The 25,607-nt window shown below is 37.8% G+C and overlaps 2 protein-coding genes across 2 annotated transcripts in view; one reads left to right on the plus strand and one right to left on the minus strand.

Annotated features, from left to right (window-relative positions):
• The window catches only part of RhoGEF3 (Rho guanine nucleotide exchange factor 3), a 90,915-nt gene that overhangs the window by 60,043 nt on the left and 5,265 nt on the right, over nt 1–25,607 (minus strand). The window lies entirely within an intron of this gene.
• On the plus strand, nt 6,035–8,644 carry LOC149089940 (receptor expression-enhancing protein 5-like). Its single transcript, XM_089231137.1, has 2 exons — nt 6,035–6,212; nt 8,188–8,644. The coding sequence occupies exons 1-2, from the start codon at nt 6,090–6,092 to the stop codon at nt 8,419–8,421; spliced, it is 357 nt and encodes a 118-aa protein (XP_089087263.1). The 5' UTR covers nt 6,035–6,089; the 3' UTR covers nt 8,422–8,644.

Below are 25,607 nucleotides of genomic sequence, written 5' to 3' on the forward strand. Positions count from 1 at the left end.
CTCCCCGAATGATAAGAATTACAGAAAATTTTATGAATAAAAATTCCTCCAAATAATATAGAAATATATGTACAGATTATACGTATTAAAAATTACTTAAATTATGAATTTAAAAAAAAACCTCTCTTTTAAAAAATAGAATCGTTCGCATCGCTCAAAATTACAGTGGGTCCAGTTTAAATTGTGGTCATTGGAACCATATAATTTTAACATTTAACGGGAAATTTTCCTTATATGGGAAAAGAGAATCTAAAACAGGAACAAGAACCATGATACTGCATTTATTCCTAGAAAATAATTACGAAAACTGCTTGAGAAAAGCATCCGATTGCGAGGTCTCTAACTGTGCTGCCATCTATACTCAGTCTTTACAACCAACAACTATCTTTAATAAAAAGTTACCGAAACTAAAAAATGATTCTTCCTTCTCACTTTGACAAATGAAAAAGCTAAAAATTAATTTAAAAGAATAAAGTCTGCAAAATAAAAATAAAAGGAATTAATTTGAATTTCCTGAATATAAAAAAATTAATAATAAATTCATTTTCCATTCAATATAACTGTGGTGTTTGAAATAAATGTTAGAAAACAAAAGTGCATAAAAAAAAATTAAGGAAAAAGTAATAAACATAAGAATTTGAAGAATGAAAATTATGCTTGAAATATTGAAGAAGAAAAAAAAGTTCCGTCTTTTTAACGGTTTTTGCCAATCCAATCACAACAGGCACAAGAAAACAATTATTTGAAGAAATAATTTGAGAACAGGGAAAAAATGAATGAATGTAGAAACAGTTTGAGAACCAACAAATAGTAAATAAATGAGAGAAATAATTTGCAGATCGGCAAAAAATAAAAACGTAGGAAGATAATTTGCAGACCGGTGAAAAATAAATAAACGTAACACGTAATTTCAACACAGGTAAAAATGAATAAATAGAAGTAAGTAATTTGCTAACCGGCAAAAAAATATAATTTGAAGAAATAATTTTCTGACTGGGAATAGATTACACGGAAAAATTAATTCGTAGACCTGCTGATGGCTCAGAGAGAAATAAAGACCATACAGAGAAAGTAATGCTTCTTCTACTATTACGTTTTCGTTGCTTTATATCTTGTTTCCCACTTAAGCATCCAACAATAGCTATATCTATTTTTCTCAAAATGTAGAGCCGATATGGCAAAACCAATGACAGTTTCGGAAATGGCGCCCCAATATCTCCCTAAAAATTTATTAAACCTAAAATTGTGTAGCGGCTATATGAATTAATTGGTCGACATTTTTCGGGGAGCGGTACCGGCAAGCCTTGCTACAAAGACACTCGATATAGCAAAAATGAATCTCTCTACAACGATATTTTTTCCATACCTTGTTTGGAATCATCCTTAATCTACTGTTAAACTCCTGTCGATACACAACGATATCCTTTACTACGATGAATTCGTCTATAACGATACTTTTGAAAGAGATTTTGAAACAAATACAACGATATTCTCTTAGAATTTCGCTCAAAATCACCTCCAATATACAAGTATTTTGATACGTCTCACTTGTTCTTGTTCCTCCACAGGACATCATCTAAGGTATTTCACATCTTTCCCCCGAAAAAATTAATGTTCTTGGTAATTCACTGTAATCACTTTTCGTGTAGTACACGAAATCGTAACACACAGGGGCAAATCATTTAACACAGAATTAAACTAGTGATTAAGCTACTTTGTTATTATTTTGTGCCGCCAATAATTGCTCATAAGTGCATTTTCTGGTACAACATTTCCACATAACAACACCGATTCAGAAGAGATGTCGAGAACAGCAATAATTTGCCAGTGAGTGGTAATTATGATTACTCTCGAGAGAGAAAATCACTCTACAATGATATATTTTTCTTTTCTGGAAGAGTATGTACAGTCAAACTCGGTTATAACGATTATCCCATGAAATTTTTTTCGTTATAACCGAGGTTGAACATTTTGATATTTTTGGCGCAATTAAATGCTGTTCCTGAAGTTTGTGATTACGAGTGACCATATTTGACAAAAAAATATATACAAAAAATTGTTATCATAAAAAAAAAAAGACAGCCTTATCTTGCCAAAAATGTTTCCAACTGTCAGAAAAATTGCCGAACATCGCTCATACATAACCCTTACATTTCTATTACGTATACATACTGCAGTATTTCATTAAAAATGTATAAAAAAATTTAACATTGCAAATATGTGAATAGTTACAATTATGGCATAAAAAAACTGTCAGGAAACAATGTTTCTTGGGCCCCAGCAATGGATTTTTGAATGTTTACTTCGATTACTGTGGTTCCCATACAATTTCTTTCAGCCATGTTTATTCCCTTACTATGATTTGTCATGAAGAAAAATTATATTCATTATATGTATGGTTTTTTATATTTCTATTATAGTATTCTATCTATATTAACAGTCATATTCATTATGATGCAACTTATAAAGTGAAAATTACCTTCGTCCACGAAGAATAAAAGTGAGCTTCGTGGAGGAAAACAGTAAATATGTACGAAAAAGTCAGGAGAAGCATAATTAAGAGAGAGAAAACGGGAATGTCCCGTATACGGGTCATGTAACGAGCAAGTCGAAAAGCATTAAGCATATAATTTTTTTTAATCGTTAGATATCGAAAGAATAACAGCTGAACATTCTCTGAGCGTGATTAGCTCCAATTCTAAGAATTTCTTGAGAAAACGCCATGAAAACGTAAACAAAAGCGAAAAAAAGTTATACAGTCGAATCCCGTTTTAACGAATATCATTATAGCGAAAATCTCGTTTTAACGAATATCATTATAGCGAAAATCTCGTTTTAACGAATATCATTATAGCGAAAATCTCGTTTTAACGAATATCATTATAGCGAAAATCTAGACAACCGAATTTGTAGTTATATTCATATCATTAATTTCACTGCATTCAAATGAAGTGGTACTTATCCCGTAAAAGTACGGAAGTTGATAAACTTATGTCGATCTGTATGTCATATATCATTATAATTGATTCATATTCTTCACCTCATATTCTGACAAGCCTTTAAACAGGCAAAATCTCAAAACATTTTAGGTCACGATATTCCAAAAAAAAAAAAAAAAAATTACGAACATTCTTGTTGATTAGATAAATCGACCGTGAGGGTATTCCGTCTCGTTTCTTCGAAATTCGCCAACCTAACGCACCACCGAACCTCCCCCGATTTAGTTAGACAGCCATTCACACCTTGGTTATCAGTGGTCTTGTCGAGATAAGTTACGCGGGCGATGGCTGATGCAAATAGTCTCGGAGACACTGCGAAGGAGTTCTTCATTAGCGTCAGGAGGAGAGTCGAGAGTTCGGTTGATCTGGGAAAACCCAACTGGTACTGCAGGATATTGGCCAGGGCGGAGGAAGCGACCGGCATACCTCGGTTCTACATTTTCGTAGGTAAGGGCAGTTTCTAAATTTTTTTTTTATACCCACGGCCTCTTTTGAATCATTTTTTTCCGTGGCGATCCCACCTTCCCAGGAAGGACCCATCTTCCTTATCAAGGAGAGAAAGACCCTTCCAACTTAATCGATTTAAAAAAAAAAAACCAAATTCATAGTGAACAAAAATTTCATTAGTAAGTCGACCCCTGATTCAGTGGGGATTCTTCTTGCGGTGTTGTCTCATCGCCATGGACCCTTGGGCAAAATGACGTTCAGGGGAAAGCCCCCCCCCCCGAACTTAGCAGGAAGCAACAGTCAAAATATTTACTCGCAAAAGATCATGGTGCCAGATCACACTAAAAGTCATCCCCCCATTGACATCAGGCTAAGGGACAGCCCTGATGGGCCTATGCGCTGAGAGGCTTTAATTCTATGCACGGCTATTTCAAAAGTATCGCCCTTCCCCTCCCCCACGATACTGCTGAAATGCAATCACTTTCATTCGGGTCTGGCCTTCGTAGCTCTTACACAGCTCGTAAAAGTACTCTCAAACACTGAAACAGAGGCACCGACACGAACAAAACATTTGACAGGGAGGCTAGGATTGTTTGACTTCCCATATATATGGGAGAGAAATACATGAGCGTACGCTAGAGTTGGGTACAGGCTTTCCATTGTATAAGATATACGTGAAGTGTTAGGAGGACTCGGTCCTCTAACGCAGTGGTTCTCAACCTTTTTTTAGCCTATGGCCCCGTTTGGACTTTTATCCCATAAGGGACCCCTTCTTGTAGATCTCCTGTCTCACCCACAGCAGCCTACTTTAATATAGGAGAAAGATTCTTTCTACTTACTGAATTTAGTCAAAACTAAATTTATAAGGATCGGCCTTGTTTCATGTGCAGTTCTGATGGATTCTGAAATTAGTCACATTTTTCCCTAATATTATTTTACTAGAAAATTTTATTTCTTCACAGCTGTCAGTGACCACCACCACTTGCCGTGGATCCCTTTTCCATCTGGTTTCCACTCATGTTCCCCCCCCCCGAAAATCCAGGAACACGAGGGGGGTATATGGGCCACCGGTTTGGAAACCGTTGCCCTAACGAAGTTTATTGGAGGTAAAGCACTGGTGACCTCAGCCTGGAGGTTCCGGTGCCTCATGATCCGACTAAAATATGACCGGCTTGTGCATTTGTGTTTATACGTACCCTAAAAGGAGGCGCTCTCTGTCTGCTCCCTAACTAATTTGAATGCTGAATTTCATTAAAGTTTCACTAGTGATTGCACATTTTTTCCCCCCACACAGCATCCATTTTTCAATTTTTCTTTCTATTTCAGCACTGGTCTCTGTGTTGCTGGTATACGTGATCTTCGGGTACGGATTCTGCGTTCTGTGCCTAGGACTCGGCCTGGGATACCCGATGTACAAAACGTGAGTACCATTGATATAAAATACTCTAGTATTCATTGTGGAATGCGTTGTTTTAGAGGGTACCGGGTATTGCCATCATAACAATACCATCAAAGCTTTAAACAGTTGCACACACGGAATGTGCCGTCAGCACGGCACATTCCGATTAAGTTGAAAACTTTCCATTGAGATTATGAAAATGTGCCCCCCCCCTCCATTGAGGCAGTGATTCACGAGATCAGTCTTTCTCTCTCGGAGCCGGCAACATATTTCTCTGCAACGACATATCACGGAGATATAAAATTATACTGAACGCTGTGAAAAATCTTAATCACGTTTTTCACAGCACACCACAGCAATTATGTTTCACTTCATTCTAGTTCAGGCAAGGATCTAGAGGCACCCCCCCTCCCCCACTTCATAACCAGAAGATCCGAGAGAGAGGGGGGAAGAAAATAATGGTTCTCTCTATTCTGTAAAATACAGGACCATGAGGCCATTTCTTCAAGAAGTCCTTCCTCCGTCACATGGATTTGCGCCTGTTCAAGTAGGCCTACCACCAAAGTGCTGAGAGATCTTTTCTCGGAGAGAGATTTCTTCGGGCAGGGGCCAGCGGGATATTTAGTATTCTGTGATCTTACCGAGAATTGTTGCGACCGCAAAAGTTCTGAAATCCCTGCTGTAAAGCCGAGGCCATACTCGTGTCTAGCCTGGCCCAATACGTTCCAAAGTTGGTCATGGGCGAGTAGTGTGGCCGTTCAGCAATCGACAATAATCTTCAAATGTTGAAAGCTGGAAGATAGAAAACGGCCAAGACCTTCGATCCCTCACACAAGTTAAAGGTTTACATATTTTTGCCTTCCATCCCGATCTATCAATCCGTCTGGCCACACATTGGTCGAAGAACGCTTACAATCGCAACATGAGTATCCGTGGGGGAAGAGTTCTGGAAGCAAATATTCACCGAAGAACTTTGTGTTACAGGCTAGGCTAGTGTGTAGCTAGCCCATGCCAGGTGTTTCATTGGGAGAACAAACATTGGAAACAAGTGTTTCCTTTGGACAAGGCTGGACATATTTGTGGCCCTAGCTTAAGCAGCCGTGTCTTGTAAGGGACTGGTGGCAGACACTATTTAGGGTCGCGTCTGACCTATGTCTGGGTGGCAAAAGAGAGATGCCGTCTTTTATTATTCACTTATTACTTGTTGATTTTGGACTTTATTTTACAGGATCCTCGCGACGCAGATGTCGGACCCTGACGAATCCAGGAAATTACTCATATTCTGGGCAGTGTACGGAGCATTCCGAATGGTGGAACAGTGTCTTGAACCTTTCACGCGATTTATACCCGGAGTATGCCTCCTCAAGGTCAGAAATTAGGAAATTTCCGCATTTGAATTTAGAGAGAAATGCTCTAAGGGAGCGGGGGTTTCTTATCTCTTACCGCGGACGCCCTATTTCACGATACCCAGGAAATTAAAGATTTAAATTAATAAAATTCGTCAGAAACTTGGAAACCTCTTGAAACAAACATCTTTGATGTTGTGAGGGAGATTGAAAGAGGGTGCGTCGGAAAGGTTTCACACCTGCGGGTGCTCAGTTTAAAATTCAAGTAGCAAATTTTGATTTTTGAATTTATTCTACGGGTGCTTAGAAGCCGCAGTAAAAAATGAGTTGCTCGAGCACTCGTTGCACCCCCGGCTCCAACGCCACTGACGGAGAATTCTTGTGAGCTAGATGTTCTTAACCCCCAAAACCAACTACAAGATCAGCTCCATGACCCTTGGGCTTTTTTTTCTTCTCGAAATTAGTGAAACCAGTGACGCAATAAGTACATTTATAACAGTGTTGTAAGTGGATCTATACGACTCATTTAGGAAACTGCTGTGTGAATCAAGGTTGAGTCTCTCTCTGTAAACGGATTTGTACTACCCTTCTCGGAAGCCCCCGGTAATCGAGTTAGGGTGGCGCCCCATAACTCCAGAATCCGTCTGTAAGTGAATTTATGCGAATCATTTCGGAATAGCACTGAAGGTGCCAAAACAAGAAAGATTTAACGCGCAGTTGCGCTAAACTGGATCATAAGACAACTTGACCTATAGAGAAAAAATAAAAATCGTATTATATTGTACCTGACCACAGTTCCATTCTCGTTCTTTTGGAGAAAACAAAACCCCTATAAATACACACGTAACTCGCATACACTCCCCCTCCCATTTTTTGTATAATCACTAACGTTTTGAATATTATTTCGCAGAAGTGAATATTAATCACGTGCTCTTGCAAGGTCCACATCACTTTGCCCCAGAAGCATACGCACGATATGTACGGAACCACTGGCTAAGGGGCCATTCAAGTATTACGTCAACAGGGGGCAGGGGGGGGGGGGTTCGGATTTTCTGACTGATACATCAACCACCCTTTATGAAAAATTAAAAAAAAATACGAAATATTCTTAATGGCATCTTTACTGGGAATGTGAACAATGAGAAAAACCTTTCCCCAATTTGTGTGCACCTGAACTGAACTAACACGTTTCCTTCCATAGATAAATCCTCAAAAGACCTTCTCTAGTAGACTTATCAGATCTCATCAGACGTCCCTCTCCCCATGACCTGTCTCACAAATGGGGGAAGAGAGCGACGGAACGGTTTTGCGTCCACTCAGTGCGTCACACGCGATATCCTTGAGTGGTTTGCTGGACTTCCGTACATAAGCGGATACATGATCTTCGAACGGCAGGAGAGGTTTACCGGGAATGTTCATGGTGATTGCGGGCGAGGGGATCGTCTACATTCGCCCCGCCGCCCTATGCATATTCTCGAACGGCAATCCAAATCAGATCCGTACGCAGGATCGAGGGGGCACAAAAGACTTAGGGGTGGGTCACAATGAATTTTTTAAAGAAAAACTTTGAGTTCTCTTAGCCTTCAAACAGCATTAAGATTGACAAAAATTGATTATAACATACAAAGATATTTTCGTCCGATATTTCAATTATTTTTAAATACCTTTTGCACCAAAATAAATTTTTGATCGTCTTGGGGAGAGGGGACATAGGAGGCTTGTGCCTTCCCCCCTCGTGCGTCTCGGATCTCAATATACATTAGAAGGTAGGGGGCAGAGTGGACAAAATTTTGCTGACGGGTGGGGGAGGGTCAGTTTTGCTGCATTTGCTGACATAGAGGGGAATAGCCAAAAAATAGGCTAAAAATCTTCCGTCGTAATACTTGAATGGCCCCATATATTTGACCAGAATAATTTCATGCTTGTCAGTTCTATACCCAATAAGTATTAACACTAGTTATCACGACCATGTAATTTTTCCCTTTTATCCGAACAGAGCCTGATCCTGATAGGTGGTTCCATGCCGAGAGATTTCAACGGCGCCCAGTTGATCTTCGACAGAGTCATTTTGCCTGCTTATACGGAGAACACGGATATCATCGAATCCGTCAGGCACACCATCAATAGCCTCTTCGGGACGTTCTTGAACCGACAACAGGAACATCAGGATATGAAGGAGCTGCGGGACCTCCTCCAGCAACAGCTCCAGCCGCCGCAACAACCGCAGTAGATTCCTGAGAGCAGAACTCTTTAGTAAATGTTTATCAGGGGATGTATGAAAAAAGAACGGATCAGCCAGTGCGTGTTAGATCAGAGAAATGATAGATCAGTTCCGTGCGTAATGAAAGACCATCTCTTCATATGATCCACATAATCAGGAAACGTACACATCCAGCCAATGTACAAAGCATCGAGTGATTTATTATCAGATCAATTAAATAGGAATGCGACTGATTTCTTTGCTTATGACCTTTTCTCGAATAACCAATATTCTGACTCATATGCACATCCCCTTTAATAACATATCTCTTGCTCAGTGGTTCTCAACCTGGAATCATAGGCCCTTGCAGCCCTAGGATATTTTAGGAGGCCACGGCTGAAAATTAGGTGAAAGGGGTCACAAAAGGTGGGGGCACACAGAGATGAGAAAAAATAATCGACTGTGAAGAAATAAAGTGTTCAAGTGAAGTATGGTGGGAAAAAATGTGACTACTTTCAGAATCCAATAGAACCTGGACCATCTCAATGCATAAGCCCCCGAGGCCCATAGAAGGCCTACGCGCATGGTTTTATGATCTTCACAAGTATAAAAATATATTAAATATTAACTGTTACTTCCTACTAAGTATGGGGGTCCCAGAACGAGATTTTTCCCTGTGGCAACGTGGTGTTCTGGGACTTCTGGTGTTGAGACGGCCCTGAATATATCCCCCCAGCCGGTGTCTAGCTCAGGGTAGACACGGGCCGAGGGTGAACGGAAGGGGACGATTCATTGTGTAGGTCGCTGGATCGTCCCGTATCTTACGAAACGGACCAATTTTCCATCCCTTTAAATTCTTGGAAAGAATGATCGTCCCCCTCTGGTTAAGCTTCTTTCCCAAAGGTCCGATCTCTAAATGTGCCGCTTGGTTCATTTTTACATACAATTTTCATTATACAAAATTAGGTTTGAGGTCGCGGGCAATATCAGATGACTCCGAGGGCCACATTTGAACCTCTAGGAGAGTGTGGGATGCTTCACTGGTTCGAAAACGTATCGCGGCCACTTAAGTGATCTATAAATGCGTCGCGGCCTCTTAAATGACGTGGAAGTGTGCCGTGGGCCGCTTGAATGATATGGAACTACACCAATGGCCACTAAAATGCTCTGCAACCGTGACACACCAGTTATCTGTAAATGTCGCGGGTCACTTGAGTGATCTATAAATGTGCCGTAAGTCACTTTAAGTTATCTAAAATGCGTTGCCGGACACTTGAGTGGTGTGGCAGCTTGATAGCTCTGAAACTGTGTCACAGGTTACCGAATAGTCTGTACATATGCCGTGGGTCACTCAAGTGATGTGGTACTGCACCGCATTTCACCTGAGTGATATGTAAATGTGCCGCTTAGTTACGTTTTGCAAAATTAGGTTTTATTTCGCGGGCCACATCGGATGACTCTGAAGGCCACGTTTGGCCCGCGGGTCATGTGTTTGGGCACATATACTGTATGGTTTACAAGGTGCGCGTACAATTTAGTAGTGAACGCCGAGCAACTGGTAGCAGGTGTTTGGCCTAGATACACACAAAGAATGGATTATGGTTGGGGAAAGTGTCATAGATAAACTGAAGTGATCTTCAAAAAACAAAAAAAATCGTACCGCAAGAAAGTTCATTTGTGTTGTCTCAACTAATAAAGGTAATGGTCAGTTGGTCACTGAAATAAATAAAAGAAAAGCGGTTCGGTACGAATCTGAGAGTTGTTGACTGATTGAATTTCGCAATAGCATGTGTCCGAAACTTATTCCGCTTTTTATTCCATTCAAGAGAAAGTTCGTTGTTACAGAAAAGTTACGTAATGTGTGTGTGTGTGTGTGAGATATTTTTTCAATGTTTTTCTCCTTAGAAAAGAAAAGATAGAAAAAAAAACTTTTTTCGCTCTCTCTTGGTGCTAATGTCAAGCCTCAATGATCTCAGACAATCAGAGAAAAAAAAAATGTTATCTCTTTTACTTAAACTCCTTGTATCTCTTTTTATGGGCATCTTTTATAAACCAATGAAGTAAAAGAAAAAATGTTTTCAAGGCAGACGTTGATAAACAAAGCAGGGTGTAAGAGTTATGAATCGGAACTCGCTTCTTACGAAAACAAAAGCGTGTTATCTATACAAGAGTCATTCGATGTCTGATACTTAGAAATTCCACGAATTCCGACACAATCTCGATAATTAGTATTTATTTGTCTTCGAAAACGGCAGTGTTTAGTCGTTCCCGAACCTGTTTATGGCCTAAATACCGAAATATTTAAATAAAAATTAATAAATATTGGTTGAAACTTGTCATAGAGATATACAGGGCGATTATAATTAAAGTTCTCGTACTCTGAGAGTTTTCTCCGAAACTGCTTATCCAAATATAGCTAAATCTTTTAAAATATCTTAATAAAATTGTGAGAGATTTATGTGATAAAAAAGAAATAGTTCAATTTTCTATCACCAGGAAAACAAATGGCGCCTTATTGAATTTCTTTTTTCCATGGACCGTATAGCGGATATACCAAGTTTCAATGGAATTTGTCCTCTAGAACAGGCACTACATACGCCGGAGTAGTATCAGTATAGTGGCGATAGATAAGATATTATCCTTAACGAACTTGAGGCGATCACCGATAGGTAGCGCTTTCATTCCCAACCCATCTCATTAATGGCAGTGAATTGAAATATTGCGATATGGCCAGAGTTGGTGTTTGGTGAAGTAGTACAGTGACGTTTGCTACACTAGTCTGAGCACTATCGGCATAATGAAACTGCTCAGACCTATATAGCGCCAGCTCTAGTAGACGTATTCCATTGAAACTTGGTATATACGCTAGGTATATGGACCATGGCAAAGTGCAAAACGCAATAAAAAACGTCACTTCTTCACCTGGTGGTCGAAAATTCAACTTTTTTTTATTTTATTTTATTTCATAAATCTCTCTCCCATAGCCTCATTTAGATATTCTAAAAATTTGGCTGCATTAAGATTAATAGTTTTTGAGGAAAACTGCTCAAGGCAAGGGAACTTTAATTATAATCACCCTGTATTGAGGTATTATTAATGGCTCACGTGCATTTTCGATAACGAAAATTGTTGAAAAAATTCTGCACATATGTAAGAAATGCATGATGGCTTTTTGGTTCCCGAAAATGATGAGCTCTACAGAACACCGAGTCATCGTAAGTTAACCCTTTATATACGACATTATGAAAAGTGGAATAAGAAAATTATAATAAATGAAAAGTACAAATGCAACAATAATAAATAGTTATATAAATTATTTGGTAGGTCATTTTAGTTCTAATTAAAGACAAAAAAACAATGTTTTGAAACAATTAGTTTAAGGCTGGTATTGCACTATAAAAGTTTGATAAAATCCCTTTTATAAAACTCAAAAAATTCAACCAATAAAGCTCATAGGTTACATTCGATCAAATGCAAACGATAATCTTATTGGTTGAATTTTTTAAGTTTTATAACAGGACATTTAGAAAACTTTTATAGTGTAATACCGGCCTAAAACAAATTATCTAACTTGGTACTTTAAAGTACCGTCAGGATATAGAGGTTTAAATTTTTATGATGGATTTTCTGCGAACTCCCTGACATAATGTCGCAAACGGAATTTCCCGTTTCCATAGCTCCTGATCCCACAAAGACCAGCATACTTTAATTCTATGTCAGTGTTTCTCAACCTTTCTGAACCCTACGGCCAGTAAAATGTCTGAAACAATTCGACGGACTACTTGCGTCTCGTATTACGGGACATTTCTCTATTTTTAGTTCCGAATTCGTTTATACATTTGTCCCGTTTTTTCAGTGATGCTCATTTGAATTTGTGATGTTTACTAAAATCGTGAAGATATAAACATTTTTTCATATATTTATGGTATAAATATAGATATAAATACAAATATTCATTTACGTATTTGCCAAAATATACGTTATTTTCCTATATTTTTCAGCGATTTCTTCGGGATTTTACCGACTTATGCCAACGTTTTTGATTACGATTGGTGAGGTCCCGTATTTTACCGTATTTGAGATTTCAGTTTTGTTTTTTTTACCTGAATAAAATATGGTCATAATCTACTCATTTGAATGTTTTTGTTCGTCAAAAACATATTTTCTCCTGTGATTTCTATTAGCCTTTTATTTCCTACCCTTTACCCATTTAAGTAGTAATTAGCAAACTTGTCGTAAATTGCATTTTTGGCTACAATAATCCCGTATTTATGATCGCAAACTCCCGAGTGTCCCTTAGTGAGATATGGTGAACCCAAGTGTGAAGATACAATTTTTATTATAACCCATATGGATATTACTAATATCAATTATAACATTTGGTTTTTAATTCAGTTAGAATTGAATTGTCAAGTCTGCCTGCGGACCACCTATGCCATCGTCGCGAACCATAATGTTGAGAAACTGTTCTATATCATCTAATAAATTTCTTTGATAAAAGGCGCTTTAGAAAGTATAAGTTATTTTTGTATTATCGAAGGATGAATATGGGATTAAAGACGTTTTACGGATAGTTGTACACACCTTGCACAAAAATAAGAGATGCACCAAGAGATTCTTGGGATATTTTTGAAGCCCTTTTAAACACTGAAAATCACCGCAAAACATTTAGTAAATAATCATGGTTTTTTTGTTTTTTTTTTTCAATTTCAATCATCACATTTGTTAAAATGTACATTACATAAACAAGGAAAATTCATGCAAGGAATCGTTGTCTATCCATACTGGTGGACACAATTAAAAGAGTTTGTAAAAGGATTTCACCAAAAAAGCACGTTTATGTAAGCTCAACGGCATACTTTTTAGTTAAGATATAAAAATGTACGTGGTTCTGCTGGAGAGTTTTAGACACAATGACATGAAATTTGAAGGTAACTTTTTAAAAAAAATAAAATGTGCGCACATCTAATGTGCATAGACAACCACCTACAGTGGTGAATGTCGAAACTGAGTTTTTCCTCTCTGAATTTTCCTCCTTATATCTTCCTACAACGATCAAACATACCATTTCTAGTTCCATCCAACATAATGCCAATGCATTCTGTTCATTTAAGTTTGATCATGTCAGAATTTCCAGATGTTTCCATCTCATGGAGATGGCCATAGAAGGTGCTCGTGACTCAAAATAAAAAGTTAAATGCCCCCGGTTCAGATCTCTCCTAAATACTTTACTCCATACATGCTCAACCCATGACCTGCTACCGAAATGTGGTCCTTGAATACATCTGACGTGGGCCTAAATGAACACGTGGGCCTGAATAACACGAAAGACGCAGAAATTTAATAAAGAAATTCAGAACGAAAAAAAAAATCTCCGACTTACGACGTCAGTGAAACTCATTATTATTATTTCAAATTTTTATTGTGGTATTCAAATAGAAACACTTTTGCTCATTTAATTTAATGGACCTGGGAACGGTTGAAAAAAAAACCCAATTAAATGGCCTGCGATCTGTTACAAAGCCATGAAGTAGCCTAAGGCTATAATGAAAAGGTTGAGCACCCTTACTCTATCTAGGTCTCCCGATAACATTTCAATTTATCAGACTAATTCTTGAAAAAAGAAACCAATGGAATTTTGAAATCAAATTTGGTAAAGTAAAAATTTATTCCTAAAAAAATTTGATTTCTAGTTTAAATTTCCGCATCCTAGAATACGTACTTCTAAAAATTCCGTGAGCCCCGCAGAACTTTACAAAGATTCAACCAACCAATCACAATATTATCATTGTTACAGGCTAAATATTGAATACATTAATGAAATATGCAATTACGGAAGCAACGAGGCAAAGAATAAATATCTAAATCATACGAGAGAAGGGCAAGAAAAAAAAAGAAAGAATATGTTTATATGTATGAAACAGCGCCGCATAGTGGCAGAGTCGAGAAGATTTGTGACTGACAAAAGCACGTAAGGCAGCATTCTTTGCGAGTCGCGGCGCTTTATATGCCTCCGAGCTAGGAATCATGTAAGGAAACAGGTAAGCATCATCTCACACATCTTATTACCTGTCGTCCGCCTGACCTCCACAAAAAACCGAGAACTTCTCTCTCTTCTTTTCTTTTATCAGGGAAAAGATTGAAAAAAGACACTAGCATCATATTCAATAAAATGCTCGAACACATGTGAATATTTTCCTTTTATCTAATAACACACTGCGAGTAGGAAACAAATCGCGTGCGAAACCCCAGATTAGTAAACAAAGTCATTCTCCAGGTTACGTGTGTATATGTGTGTGTGCAAACTATTATAACTAACTTTAAGCACTGATTGACCCCTGGTGTTCTAATTCGTTTTTTCTTACGCGGCGTTCAAGTTCAAACTCGCGTAATAAAAAAAGTAGTAGAGAGAGGGAGAGCTTTATGGGAAATAGTAAATATGTTTTTTAACACGAATTCCTCCGTTTTTGTAACAGGATTTGGTTTTGTATGCGTGAGAGAATAACGTGACTTTTTCTATTTGTTTTTTATACAAGGTGTACAGGAAAATCCTTTCGAAATAGAATACAGTCAAACTCGCTTATAACAACATCGAAGATCATTGATCATTTTTTGTTGCACCACGGTCATTTTCTGCACACGAAGGCAAATTAGAACGGGACCTGAAATTTATTGCCGATTCCGAGCGACAGAGCTCATTTTCGCCCTTTTTATACTCACCGAAAGGCTGGTGCGCTAACCCCCCCCCCCCCCCGGTATGGGACTACTTGCGGTAGCAATCTTTTTCTGTGTGGTCATGTTCTCGTCGTTTCTGTTGTACCTGGGGTGTGTCAGGAAAGTTTCCGACAAAGACGAATCAGTTATCGAACTCCCGACACCTCTAAACATCCTTTGGTGGTTCAGGCGAGTATCTTAATTAAGCGCACTCATGACATCCATCGAAGATTCCACGTAAGTTGTCGTTATTACCAAGGAGTCGCAACAATCGAGATTGACGTTCTCGAGACCTTTCAAGTATGAAAAATATAATCAGATGCAATCAAACACCACGCACGTAGGTGCAATTGCATTGTGATTAGAATGACCATAATTGAGGGAGAAAAATATAGAAAACTGGATGGGATACTACCAAATTTCGCCAACAAAATGTTACCGATTGGTGGCAAATTATTGTGTATAAATAATACTAGGCGTAAATAAAGCTATTATGCAGTTACATAAAATGTATTTTACGAAAAAGTTTAACATAACAAACGGAATATTTATAGTCGTATTCATTACAACATAATTAATAAATTATGCAACTTTAATTTCATCCCCAAATATACTAAGATTGTAAATTGAAGTGAGCTTAGTTGAAAAACGGGACATTTTCATAAGTTGGGCTAGTTACGGAAAAATACAGTAATGTCCTGTATACGGGTCTTACCAATAGGCAAGTCAAACCGTCAAACATGTAATGCATTTTTTTTATCGTTAAGTATCAATAGAACAACAGAAAAATGTACTGAAGTCTGCGATATTCCAATTTCTTTAGAAAACGCTGCAAAGTGTCGTTATATCCGAGGTCTTTGCATTTTATCGACGTTATAAACAAGAAACATTACCACTATTCTCTATGGGAATCAATCGAGAACACTAATGTTTTTGACGACGTAGCCGAGTTATCGTAATAACCGAGTTTGAGTGAAACTTGGGAACAGAGGGAGGAGATAACGGCGTAACAAAGTGACTACACCGGACCAGATGGGTGGAACAGCGTATTAATTACCAGTTTCTAGATGTAGAAACCACAAAATGGCATACATCGAACCAATCTGGAAAACACTGATGCAGTAGTATTGTTATATGTTTTTCAAAATTTCCGAACAAAAATTCGCCGAGATATAAACAATTGATAATTTAGATTTTTAAACATTTTTTTAATAACTATTTTCAACAATTTTTTACTATAAAAAATGCAATTTACACTAAAATTCTTATAGCTTTTTTTTGGGGCAAATAGAAAAAAAATATAGTTCAAAGTTTCTTTACAGATGGCGCTGTATCATTAAAACTCGGCTTTATGCATTGAATGCGGTACAAAATTAGTGCGTAATATATAAATCAAAATTGGCATATGGTGAACCAATCTGAAAAATTATCAATGAATAAAAATTTCAACTTTCTTTGTTACATCCAAAGAAATTTTTCCCATAGAATTTAAATAAAAATTCACAGAATTCAATTATTACGAATTTCTAAACCATTTACGGGTTTATGGGACACCCTGTACTTTGGTACAAAACGCGCTTTCAAAATATTCGCTTGTGGCTCTGAGAGGACGCAGTGGTTGTCTTATAGTCAGTAGGATGGCGCCAAACATTGAGAAAGCGTCTGCCACAGTCAATATCTGGACGATAGTAAATTGCCTCATTTCGCGGTTGGAGACGGACAGTGGTGACTTCATCTTGTGCTCTGTCCCATTTTCGTCACGATTTAAGTGAGTTCTTGAACGCCAGCATGCAAAACGCCATGGATCAGTCGTGTTGGGAATCGTTATCACCGTCCTACACGCACCTCGGTTATTTATGGGACAGACATGCCAGCGCAGAACACGCCAACTTTAACCCCTTCGGAGTTTCCCCCCCCCCCCTCTTTGGGGCTTCTCTTTTTCGCGATTCATTTAGTTCTGAGAATACCATTCAAGGAAATAATTTTCATTTTACTGAACATATATTGGTCTGCAATAATTATAATTTGGGGGTGGGGAAACTTCCACCATCACTATCTGGCACCAATCTCAATGGGGGTTAGGCACACTCCCCACATCAATCTAGAGGCAAAAAATATGGTGATATATTTTAGAGATTTTTTTTTTCATACTTGTTACGCTCCTTTTCTTCAATCAAAATGATCGAAGATCCGTGTACAATTCAATTGCATTTGGAACATACAGAACCACCTTCCTCAGGAACACTAATGTTCAGCGCACAATCTTGAGGTGGCAACCAGTGATCCCAGTCACATAATGGCTAGGGGAAACTATTTTAGTAGAAAATGTGTACTTTCTCAAGGAGTATATAATAAAAAATAGGCGGGAAGCATACAAAGGTTTGTCCTGTGAGTACTAATGCGATCTTCATCTCAACCGTCCGTCGTAGAGGTATAGTTTCAATTAAAGAAATGATCAAAAGGCATTCAAAAATTACCCTGCAGCAGTTTTGAGAGTGAAAATACAGTGTGTAGCAAAGTAAAAAAAAATCTAAATTTTCATACGGTCCCCCCCCCCCCTCTGTTCTCTACCTTCCAGTTGGAAAGTTGTTGCCCTGTCTGTCCTCTGAGGTCAGCAACAAAAATTCTAAGTTCCTAAGTGCAATATTTTCAGAGATATTCCAAAACAAAAATCGGAGGAGAAGAGTTGGGAAAGGACAACATAAATGTGGGAAAGTAGTGTTGTGTGTCTGTTAGTTTTTGCCGTTCTTTCGTAACTTCTCTCAGATTTTTGAATTCAAAAATATCTTAGCGAATATTGCACTTAGAAACACAGAACTTTTTCTGTTGGCCTCGAGAGAAACAGGGCAACACCTTTCTAATTGGAAGTAAGAGAACAAGGAGACCGTATAAAGATTTAGTTTTATTTTGTGACACTGTATTTTCACTCTCAAAACTATTACACGGTAATTTTTGAACGCTTTTCGAGAATTTTTTAAAGTGGAATCATAGCTCTACGACGGATGGTTAATGAGATAAAGGCCGCATTATCACTTACAGGACGCCCCTGTATAGATCCACATGCGAAGGATCTCGTATTGTTCTGAAATATTTCTTTCATCAAATATTAACTTTCGATGGTTCTGAGAGAAAAAAAGATTATTCCTCTCACCTATTCTGAATTTTATTTCCTTCTGTTTCGTGATTCTAAAATAATATTTTTATGAATTATGAAATCGTTTTTCTTCATTAAGTTAAATCATTCCTAAAAGTAATTATTAAATTATATCTTTCATTAATTATAAATTTTCATCAATAATGAAATAATTTTTTTCAGGTCAATTGTGGAATTATTTCTTTCAGGAATTCTGAAATTAATTTTGCATAGTATATAACTATCAAGTCATTTCCCAATGTTATTCCGAGAAATAATTTGTTTGAATCATTCTGAAATTTTTCGTAAAAGAAACTGAGTAAAGTTATTTCTTTCAGAAATCATTTCGGAAATATTTTGCAAATGATTCTAAAATTACTTCTCTTGTTAAGGTGTTTTTCAGCCACGTCTTTAGTAATTCTGTAATTATGCACCAATCTTCACCCTCCCGAAATGTATAAAATCGGGGATCCACAAAAGTGTTTAAGCTCTGGTATCCCCCCCCCCCACGACTTCATTAGCCCTTAAAGAGGCACTGACGAGATATCTCGCCTCCTTAAAAACCTCTTATTTTATAGGCTTAGCATTGGAAAGTCCAGATATTTTGTAAAGTTGATTTCTTAATGTAATGCTTTTCCTTATATCCCTTAGTTTGCACCTGTTGGAAATCGGAAGACAGCCTGCTTCATTAAAAAAAGAAATGGCATTTTAAAGGGGTTGTGATTTTTGCTGTGCTTCTTAAAGGTTAAGACAGTGCTCTTGATGTACTGAAATCATATCGCCGTTATAAATACCGCAATGCAGCTCTCAGTAGATAGCGGGCTTCAAAAATTTTTTTTTTCTGATTAGATGTTTGGATTTTTGATCCCCCGCCCCTTCTAATGAAAAGTATTTATTTTCTCTTTATGGGCGGGCCACTGCAAAACACTCCCAGAGCCATATTTAGCTCGCGAGCCATGAGTTGAAGACCCCAGGCTGGGTGATACTTCTCGGTGGGAAAATGTGAGTAAAAACACCTATTTAATACGGATTTTCTATTTCGTCTAGCACTGACCCACGGAAAATTGTATAAAAAGATTGTATAAAAAGAAAAAAGCGAACAAAATATTATAACATGGGGGAAAATGCTTATCATTCATCAAGCAAATGCAATCTTTCGTCTAAGGACCAGCTCGACGAGTTTTTTTCTTTTTTTTGCTTGCTAAAACCCGCTAGTCGTGATGCAATGCAGTCGTCGTCAGTAATAGGATTGGTAGGTAAGAAAATAATATAAAGAGAAAGAATAATAAAAAAAAAACCAGCTCGAAATATTCGTGAGATGTCGACGACATTGGTGAACGAAATCAGCTGACACAGCCAGCAGCGTGTCAAGAATTACAAAAAGGTCGCCTTTCGGGATGGGGGCCAGGCTACGGCAGAGTCCACAGCGATAAAGAAAATAAGCTCGTTCGGATACTGCTGTCACCTTAGTCGTAGTTGCTGAACGCTTAAGTTACTGTGGGATGCAAAGTGGAAATCTAACGGAATGTAACTTCGTCCAAGAGGAGGAGAACCGCATCTCTAATAAGGGGTTTCGGTGGTGGTTGCGACGAGAACTGCGTGAACGCATGTAATCACGGGCGATAAGTTCTCTATCCACAGGGTTTCCTCAAGAGCTCTCTCTATCTTAATTAATTTATGTGCCCTCCGCTGAGAGAAGCAGGAAAATCTGAACGAACATTCAAAGTCCCTTTCGTCATACGATGGGCTCCCTCTTACCGGTAAATATTTCGGGATGTGTATTGAATCATTTAGCGATAACATCCAAGCCGGCTGTGGCCTACTTACGACTGACAGTGAGGTCCACCATGGGGACCCTCAGACACACGACACATTAATTTTTGATTTCTCTCAGAGTAATGAAAAATCATACTAATTTTAAGCCTGTGGGATTGAAAGTATCTCTTTGCATTTAAAATTTCAAGCTGTAAAAATATTCCCAAGTAATATGCATGTAAAGTACGAAATATTTTCAACTGTTTCAAGATAGAGGTTTTCAACCTGGGACCATATAGCCCTCCTCAACTTGGAATATTCTAAAGGTGTCTCTGGTGGAAATCAAATAAGAACATTTTGAAATTACAGTAGAACCTTACTATAACGGACTTCGCTTAGAACGGACAGCTAAAAACTGTAAAAATTGTAAAATTTTAATCTGACGAGTTTAAAACTCGTTTTAAGTATCTCGAAAAGTATTAACTTATTAGAAATGGATTTCCAAACAAGTGATTAAGCATCGATCGTTGTTTCCCCCCCCCCCAAATGTGGATGCACTGCACGCTCATACCGTTCACCAGATGGAAAATTAAGATTAATATAGTGTATACGTACGCATCGCTTTCAATTCAAACTATAATGAAGGATGTTATTTATTTGATGTACAGTAAAATAAATACTTTTTACAACTAACTACTGTACTTCGGTTGATGTGCAGCATTACACCCGTATAAGAATTATATGTCATACACCGATCTTTTATTTAACGGACACAACTTTCGGCCCTCCCTATTAGCCCATTATAACGTGGTTCTACGATGTTATCATATTTTCTTATTATATCATTTATCAATACAATATCCAGGGTGGACGAGAAGTCCTGGACACATTTTAAAAATAAATAACAAATTAACCAATTGACATAAAAAAACTGGGGTTTGCACTAAAATACTTATCATGGCCAAGAGTACCCCCCCCCCTTTTTTCTATTATTTAAATTAACAAATAAGTTCGCATTTCACTCACAGGTGGCGTTGTAAAACGAAAAACTCGACAAATCACTTGAAATGCAACACAGATAGTGCATAATTAATGTTCATGACAATTTGAGTTACATAAAACTATCGCATTTCAATATGAGCACATTGTCATGAACATTAATTATGCACTGTTTATGTTGCATTTCCTGTGTTACTTAGAGTTTTCCGTTTTGCAGCGCCACTTGTCAGTGAAATTTAAACATTTTTTTATCAAAAAAAAAACTCTAAACCATGATAAGTAAAGGTATTTTAGTGCAAGCTACACCTTTTTATGTAAATTGGTTGGTTTGCTATCAATTTTTAAAATGTATCCAGAACTTTGTAATCCACTCTGCATGATCCTCGGGCAAATACGGTGGCAAAATATAATAATTCAACTCTAAAGACCGAACACACTTCACTCATGTGTATAATGTCACGTTAGAGACGTAGTGAAATCTGATTCGTGGAAATTCTTAGGGCTGCCTGGGAGGACGTCATGCCCTTGGGGGCTATTAGGGTGATATGAGTTTGTGTTTTGTTTTTTTCTTAAGTAAATATAAGTGTATTTTTGCGTTTATTTTACGAAAAACAAAGGAAACTATGGTAGGAGATTGGGCCGTACTGATCCCATTGCTCCGTCCAAGCCAAAGGTTTACAACCTGAAGCCATATAGCTCTCCCCCTCTCCCGAATTTTTCTAAAGGGAGGGGGGGGGACTGAAGTAAAATTTGAATAAAATGGGGGCTATGTTAGGAGATTGGGGGGGGGGGCTCACAGAGAAATAGGTAATGGAGGAACTCGAGAACAGAAGAAAATAGAAAAAAAAAATTCTGCACATCGTAAATTTACTCGAAAATTGATAGGAATGAAGCCTGGTAGCCTTTAGAGAGATGATTATTCTTCTTTTTAACAAAAATTTTACACTATAAATTAGTTTGAAAACTAATGGGGGTGAACTATTCGAGATATCGGTCCCTAATGACGAGTCAGTTTTGTAGAAGCGTGTAAAAACTCAAATGACTTGAAACTTTCATCAGGACAAATTCTTATAAACGGACATAAAGGATTTCATGTGTTTGACTCTGAAAAATAAAATAAGGCTCAGATTACTTAGAATCGTAGAATGAATTGATATTCAATATTTATGAATTCTGTTAAAAATCGTTCATTTTTCCTCGTTCTAGGGTGCGATAACAACAAACATTGACAACGTGTGTGTGAACAGCATTGTGACAACAGTGCCATCTCGCCGTGATGACAAAAAGAGAAGAGCGATTCAACTTTATGCCCTCTGAGGATAATAGCCTCTGTTTGCATCATCCCTTTTCCTCCGATTCTCTAATGAACGGTTACGATATAAATAGCATCATACAAATGTATATTTACCTACTTATAGCATAGAGAGTATGATGCATCCGAGAATAAAACCTTTTTAAATGATCGGAACTTCCGCTTAAACTGGCGAAAACAATAATGGACACGGATAATAATAATAATGATCTCGAATCGAGGTAAAGGAAAGAAAAGAGGAATTAATAGTCACATTACGAGTACCAGGAAATTAACGCTAGTGAATGGAAAAAAGCCGTTTTCATACACGTGTTTATCGATTAGCGTCTCGAGCGGAAAATACACATTCGAAAATGATTTCGTGAATTATTGTACCTCCTTTAGGGAGCCACATATTTAATAAGGAAGGGGGCTTCTTATCGGGCCATTTTTTTTTTCCTACACACATTAGTTCACCTAAAATAAGAGGCCAGCTTTCTAAAGTTCCCGTTCTCGGAGAAATAATGGGTGACCCTCTTGGTTTTTCTTCCCAGGGGTGTCTTGAACAGATTGTTATGTTGGGTCCAATACACGAATACAACATAAATGAATTATTATTATTTATTTATTTATTTGATACTGTTTCGAGTAGATTTAAATTGCTTTTCCTCTACTATCTGAAAAGAAACTATTTTGCTCTCCCCCCCCCCCCTTCTCATCAGCTACCTGTTCTGTTTCGAATATAGCCCAAAAAATTTTTTTTTTCTTCCTGCTCCCAATGCAGCAAAATATTTTATTTTCCTTGCAATGCTGCCAAATTAAATTCCCAAAAAAAATTGACAAACTTTTTTTCAAATGTCAAATGTAAAATATAACTGCTGGGAAAAACAATAATTTAAATGAAATAAATATATATTAAGTATTTTAAAAAACATTTATCAAAAATTGTACATTTAGGAAAATTATTGATTGTAAGCATTATGTTCTCCATAAACGCAGCTGGACATGTTTCAATTTGATGTCAATCGTGATTCATTATTTTTGGTACTTCAAGTTTTTTTCCCCCTTAACCAAATCAGCAAATAAGGGAGATAATAATTGAAAATTCATCATTAATCATCATCTCTTCATTTTTTTAGTAGTACTTGAAACACCGGTCGTCCTCTACGAAGAGTCGCGACCCACATTCTAGAAAAGAGTGTTTTTTACCTTTGAAACGTACGTAAAGAGTGCAAAATTTTGAGCATAAATTGGTAACATATGGGCTCTGCATACAATGAAGTCAGTCACTTATTTTACATATTCAACATATCTTAAGAGTTATTTTGCACCTTAAGAATTATTCAGAAAAATAAAAACTAGGCAAGTAAGAAAATGGGTTGGATTCACTAATGATAAATAATTTCTGCGAAGATGAAGTAAATCATTAGGTTTGATTACCCACGTAAAACTCATTAATAAACGCTAGATTTAACCCTTTAAGTTCCACAGATTTTTTACGATGTTTCGTTGGTATAGCGCCTCCCGCAGTGAGGTAGGTTCCTGGATTGCCCCTAGTTATTGCTCTTCTTTGTATAGCTTATTAGTGCTGTTAAGAAGCAAAACTAACAGGGGCCTTCCTGTGATTGTGAGGGGTTGTTATAAGGAAGAAGTCGCTTCCACCTCGACAGGACTGCAAAAGGTTAAAGACGAAAATTGGTGAAAAAAATCCCAACTGAAGAAGATTCTGAGATTATCAGTAAAAATGGTGCAGACAATGCACAGTTACAAAGTCGCTGATATGTGATAGGTTCGGTCAAGGGCGTAGCGAGGGGGGGGGGACTTGGGGGTCTGCCCCCCCCCCCCGAAATGTGAGAAAATGACCGAAAAAAGGGAAAAAGATGGCCAAATCCATTGTTCTGTCACTTTGGTCCCCCCCCCCCCCGAAATGAAAGTGGTCCCCACCCGAACGAAATTTCTGGCTACGCCCCTGGGTTCGGTCCCACTGGGTCGCATGCTTTGAGAGGGCACTCGCACATGCAATACACACATAAGTAGTATACATCTTTTACAAATGAACAAAATACATATTAATTTTGTTTTGTAATAAAACAAGGCGACTGCGTCTTTTCACCATGAAAATGTTGATGAACAATCTAAATATTGTAATAAATTAATGAAAAATTCTTCGTCCAGAGGAGGAACCAATATGGTAAGAACGATCCTTTTCAGGTGTGACACAATTAGAAAGAAATTATAGTAGAATCTATTTTATCCGAAGTAAAGTACGGGCTGAACCCATTTCGGACAGGAATAAAAAACTCCGGAACAAAAGGTTGAAATGAGGAATTTTAAACTAAAAAAAGTGCTAAACATTTGAGAAATTTCCTTACTTAATCGAAAAAAAAGATCTGTGTGATTTCTTTGGCCGCTGACCTCACGTTCAACATTTCTGCCCGCACGTTTTTTTGAATAAATTATTTTTTGTTATTTTTTCAGTATGGGAGGTTTTAAGGTATACGACCACGCGCCAATTTTTTAAAAGTTTCTCTACACATTCACTAGCTCCATATGTGACATGCATCGGCCTTCGCAACTGGTGTTAGATTATCCTCAACAACAAAGTATCGTCTCTCACGCTCTACTGGATAAGGCCAGCGGCTACTAACAACGTCGTCCAGCTGAACCTGATCACCTACACACCCTAACCGTGAGCTCATAAATATCGCAATAATAATTTAAAAAAAAAAAACTAGACTAGACCCTGCCCTGCGTGTTATAGCTGCTTGTGACTAATGGTTGCCACTTTTGTAAAACTGTATAAAATTAACATGCGACCAGCAACAACAAGAGAAAACTAATTGAAGTTCAATGTCCATGAATGGGCAGTCGAACGAGAGCTGTTCATTGGTCGTATAAAGCGATTATTTCCTGGTCTCAGTATAAGCAAAAGAAATTCGTCTCAGACGAGTTTCGTATAAGAGAATATTATTTCTTCACCTATTAATTTATTCAGTTTCATTTTCTTTCTTTTCCACCGTATGAGGGAAGATTTCCCGGAACCACGTCGTGAACAAGATGTTATTACGAACATCCGCGTCCACTCACGTTCGAAACTCCCATGAATAAATGAGCACCAACTTCAGACGAAGTAGCATAAAATATTTATAAGGGAAATGATAATAATGGTGATCCCACCTCTTCCCCCCCCCCCCCCGCCCGCAAAATCACAGTAGCTGTGGGAGATAACTATGAATTTTTTATCCTAACGATCTAGCAGGGATCGCTTTATACATAGATGGCGCAGTTTGAATCTGTATACTTAAAATGAGTTTAACAGGAAAA

This window comes from Pholcus phalangioides, unplaced genomic scaffold (genome assembly GCF_987345545.1).
Source record: "Pholcus phalangioides strain wild (caught in Gottingen) unplaced genomic scaffold, Ppha-v1.0 ptg000001l_1, whole genome shotgun sequence".
NCBI lineage: Eukaryota > Metazoa > Arthropoda > Arachnida > Araneae > Pholcidae > Pholcus > Pholcus phalangioides.

What these genes read in the sequence shown, in the direction of transcription:
- LOC149089940 (XM_089231137.1), top strand. Translation starts at nt 6,090, where the DNA reads ATGTCGGACCCTGACGAATCCAGGAAATTACTCATATTCTGGGCAGTG. An exon ending in CCGGAGTATGCCTCCTCAAG is followed by an intron (nt 6,213 to 8,187) that starts GTCAGAAATTAG and finishes TTATCCGAACAG; the next exon opens with AGCCTGATCCTGATAGGTGG.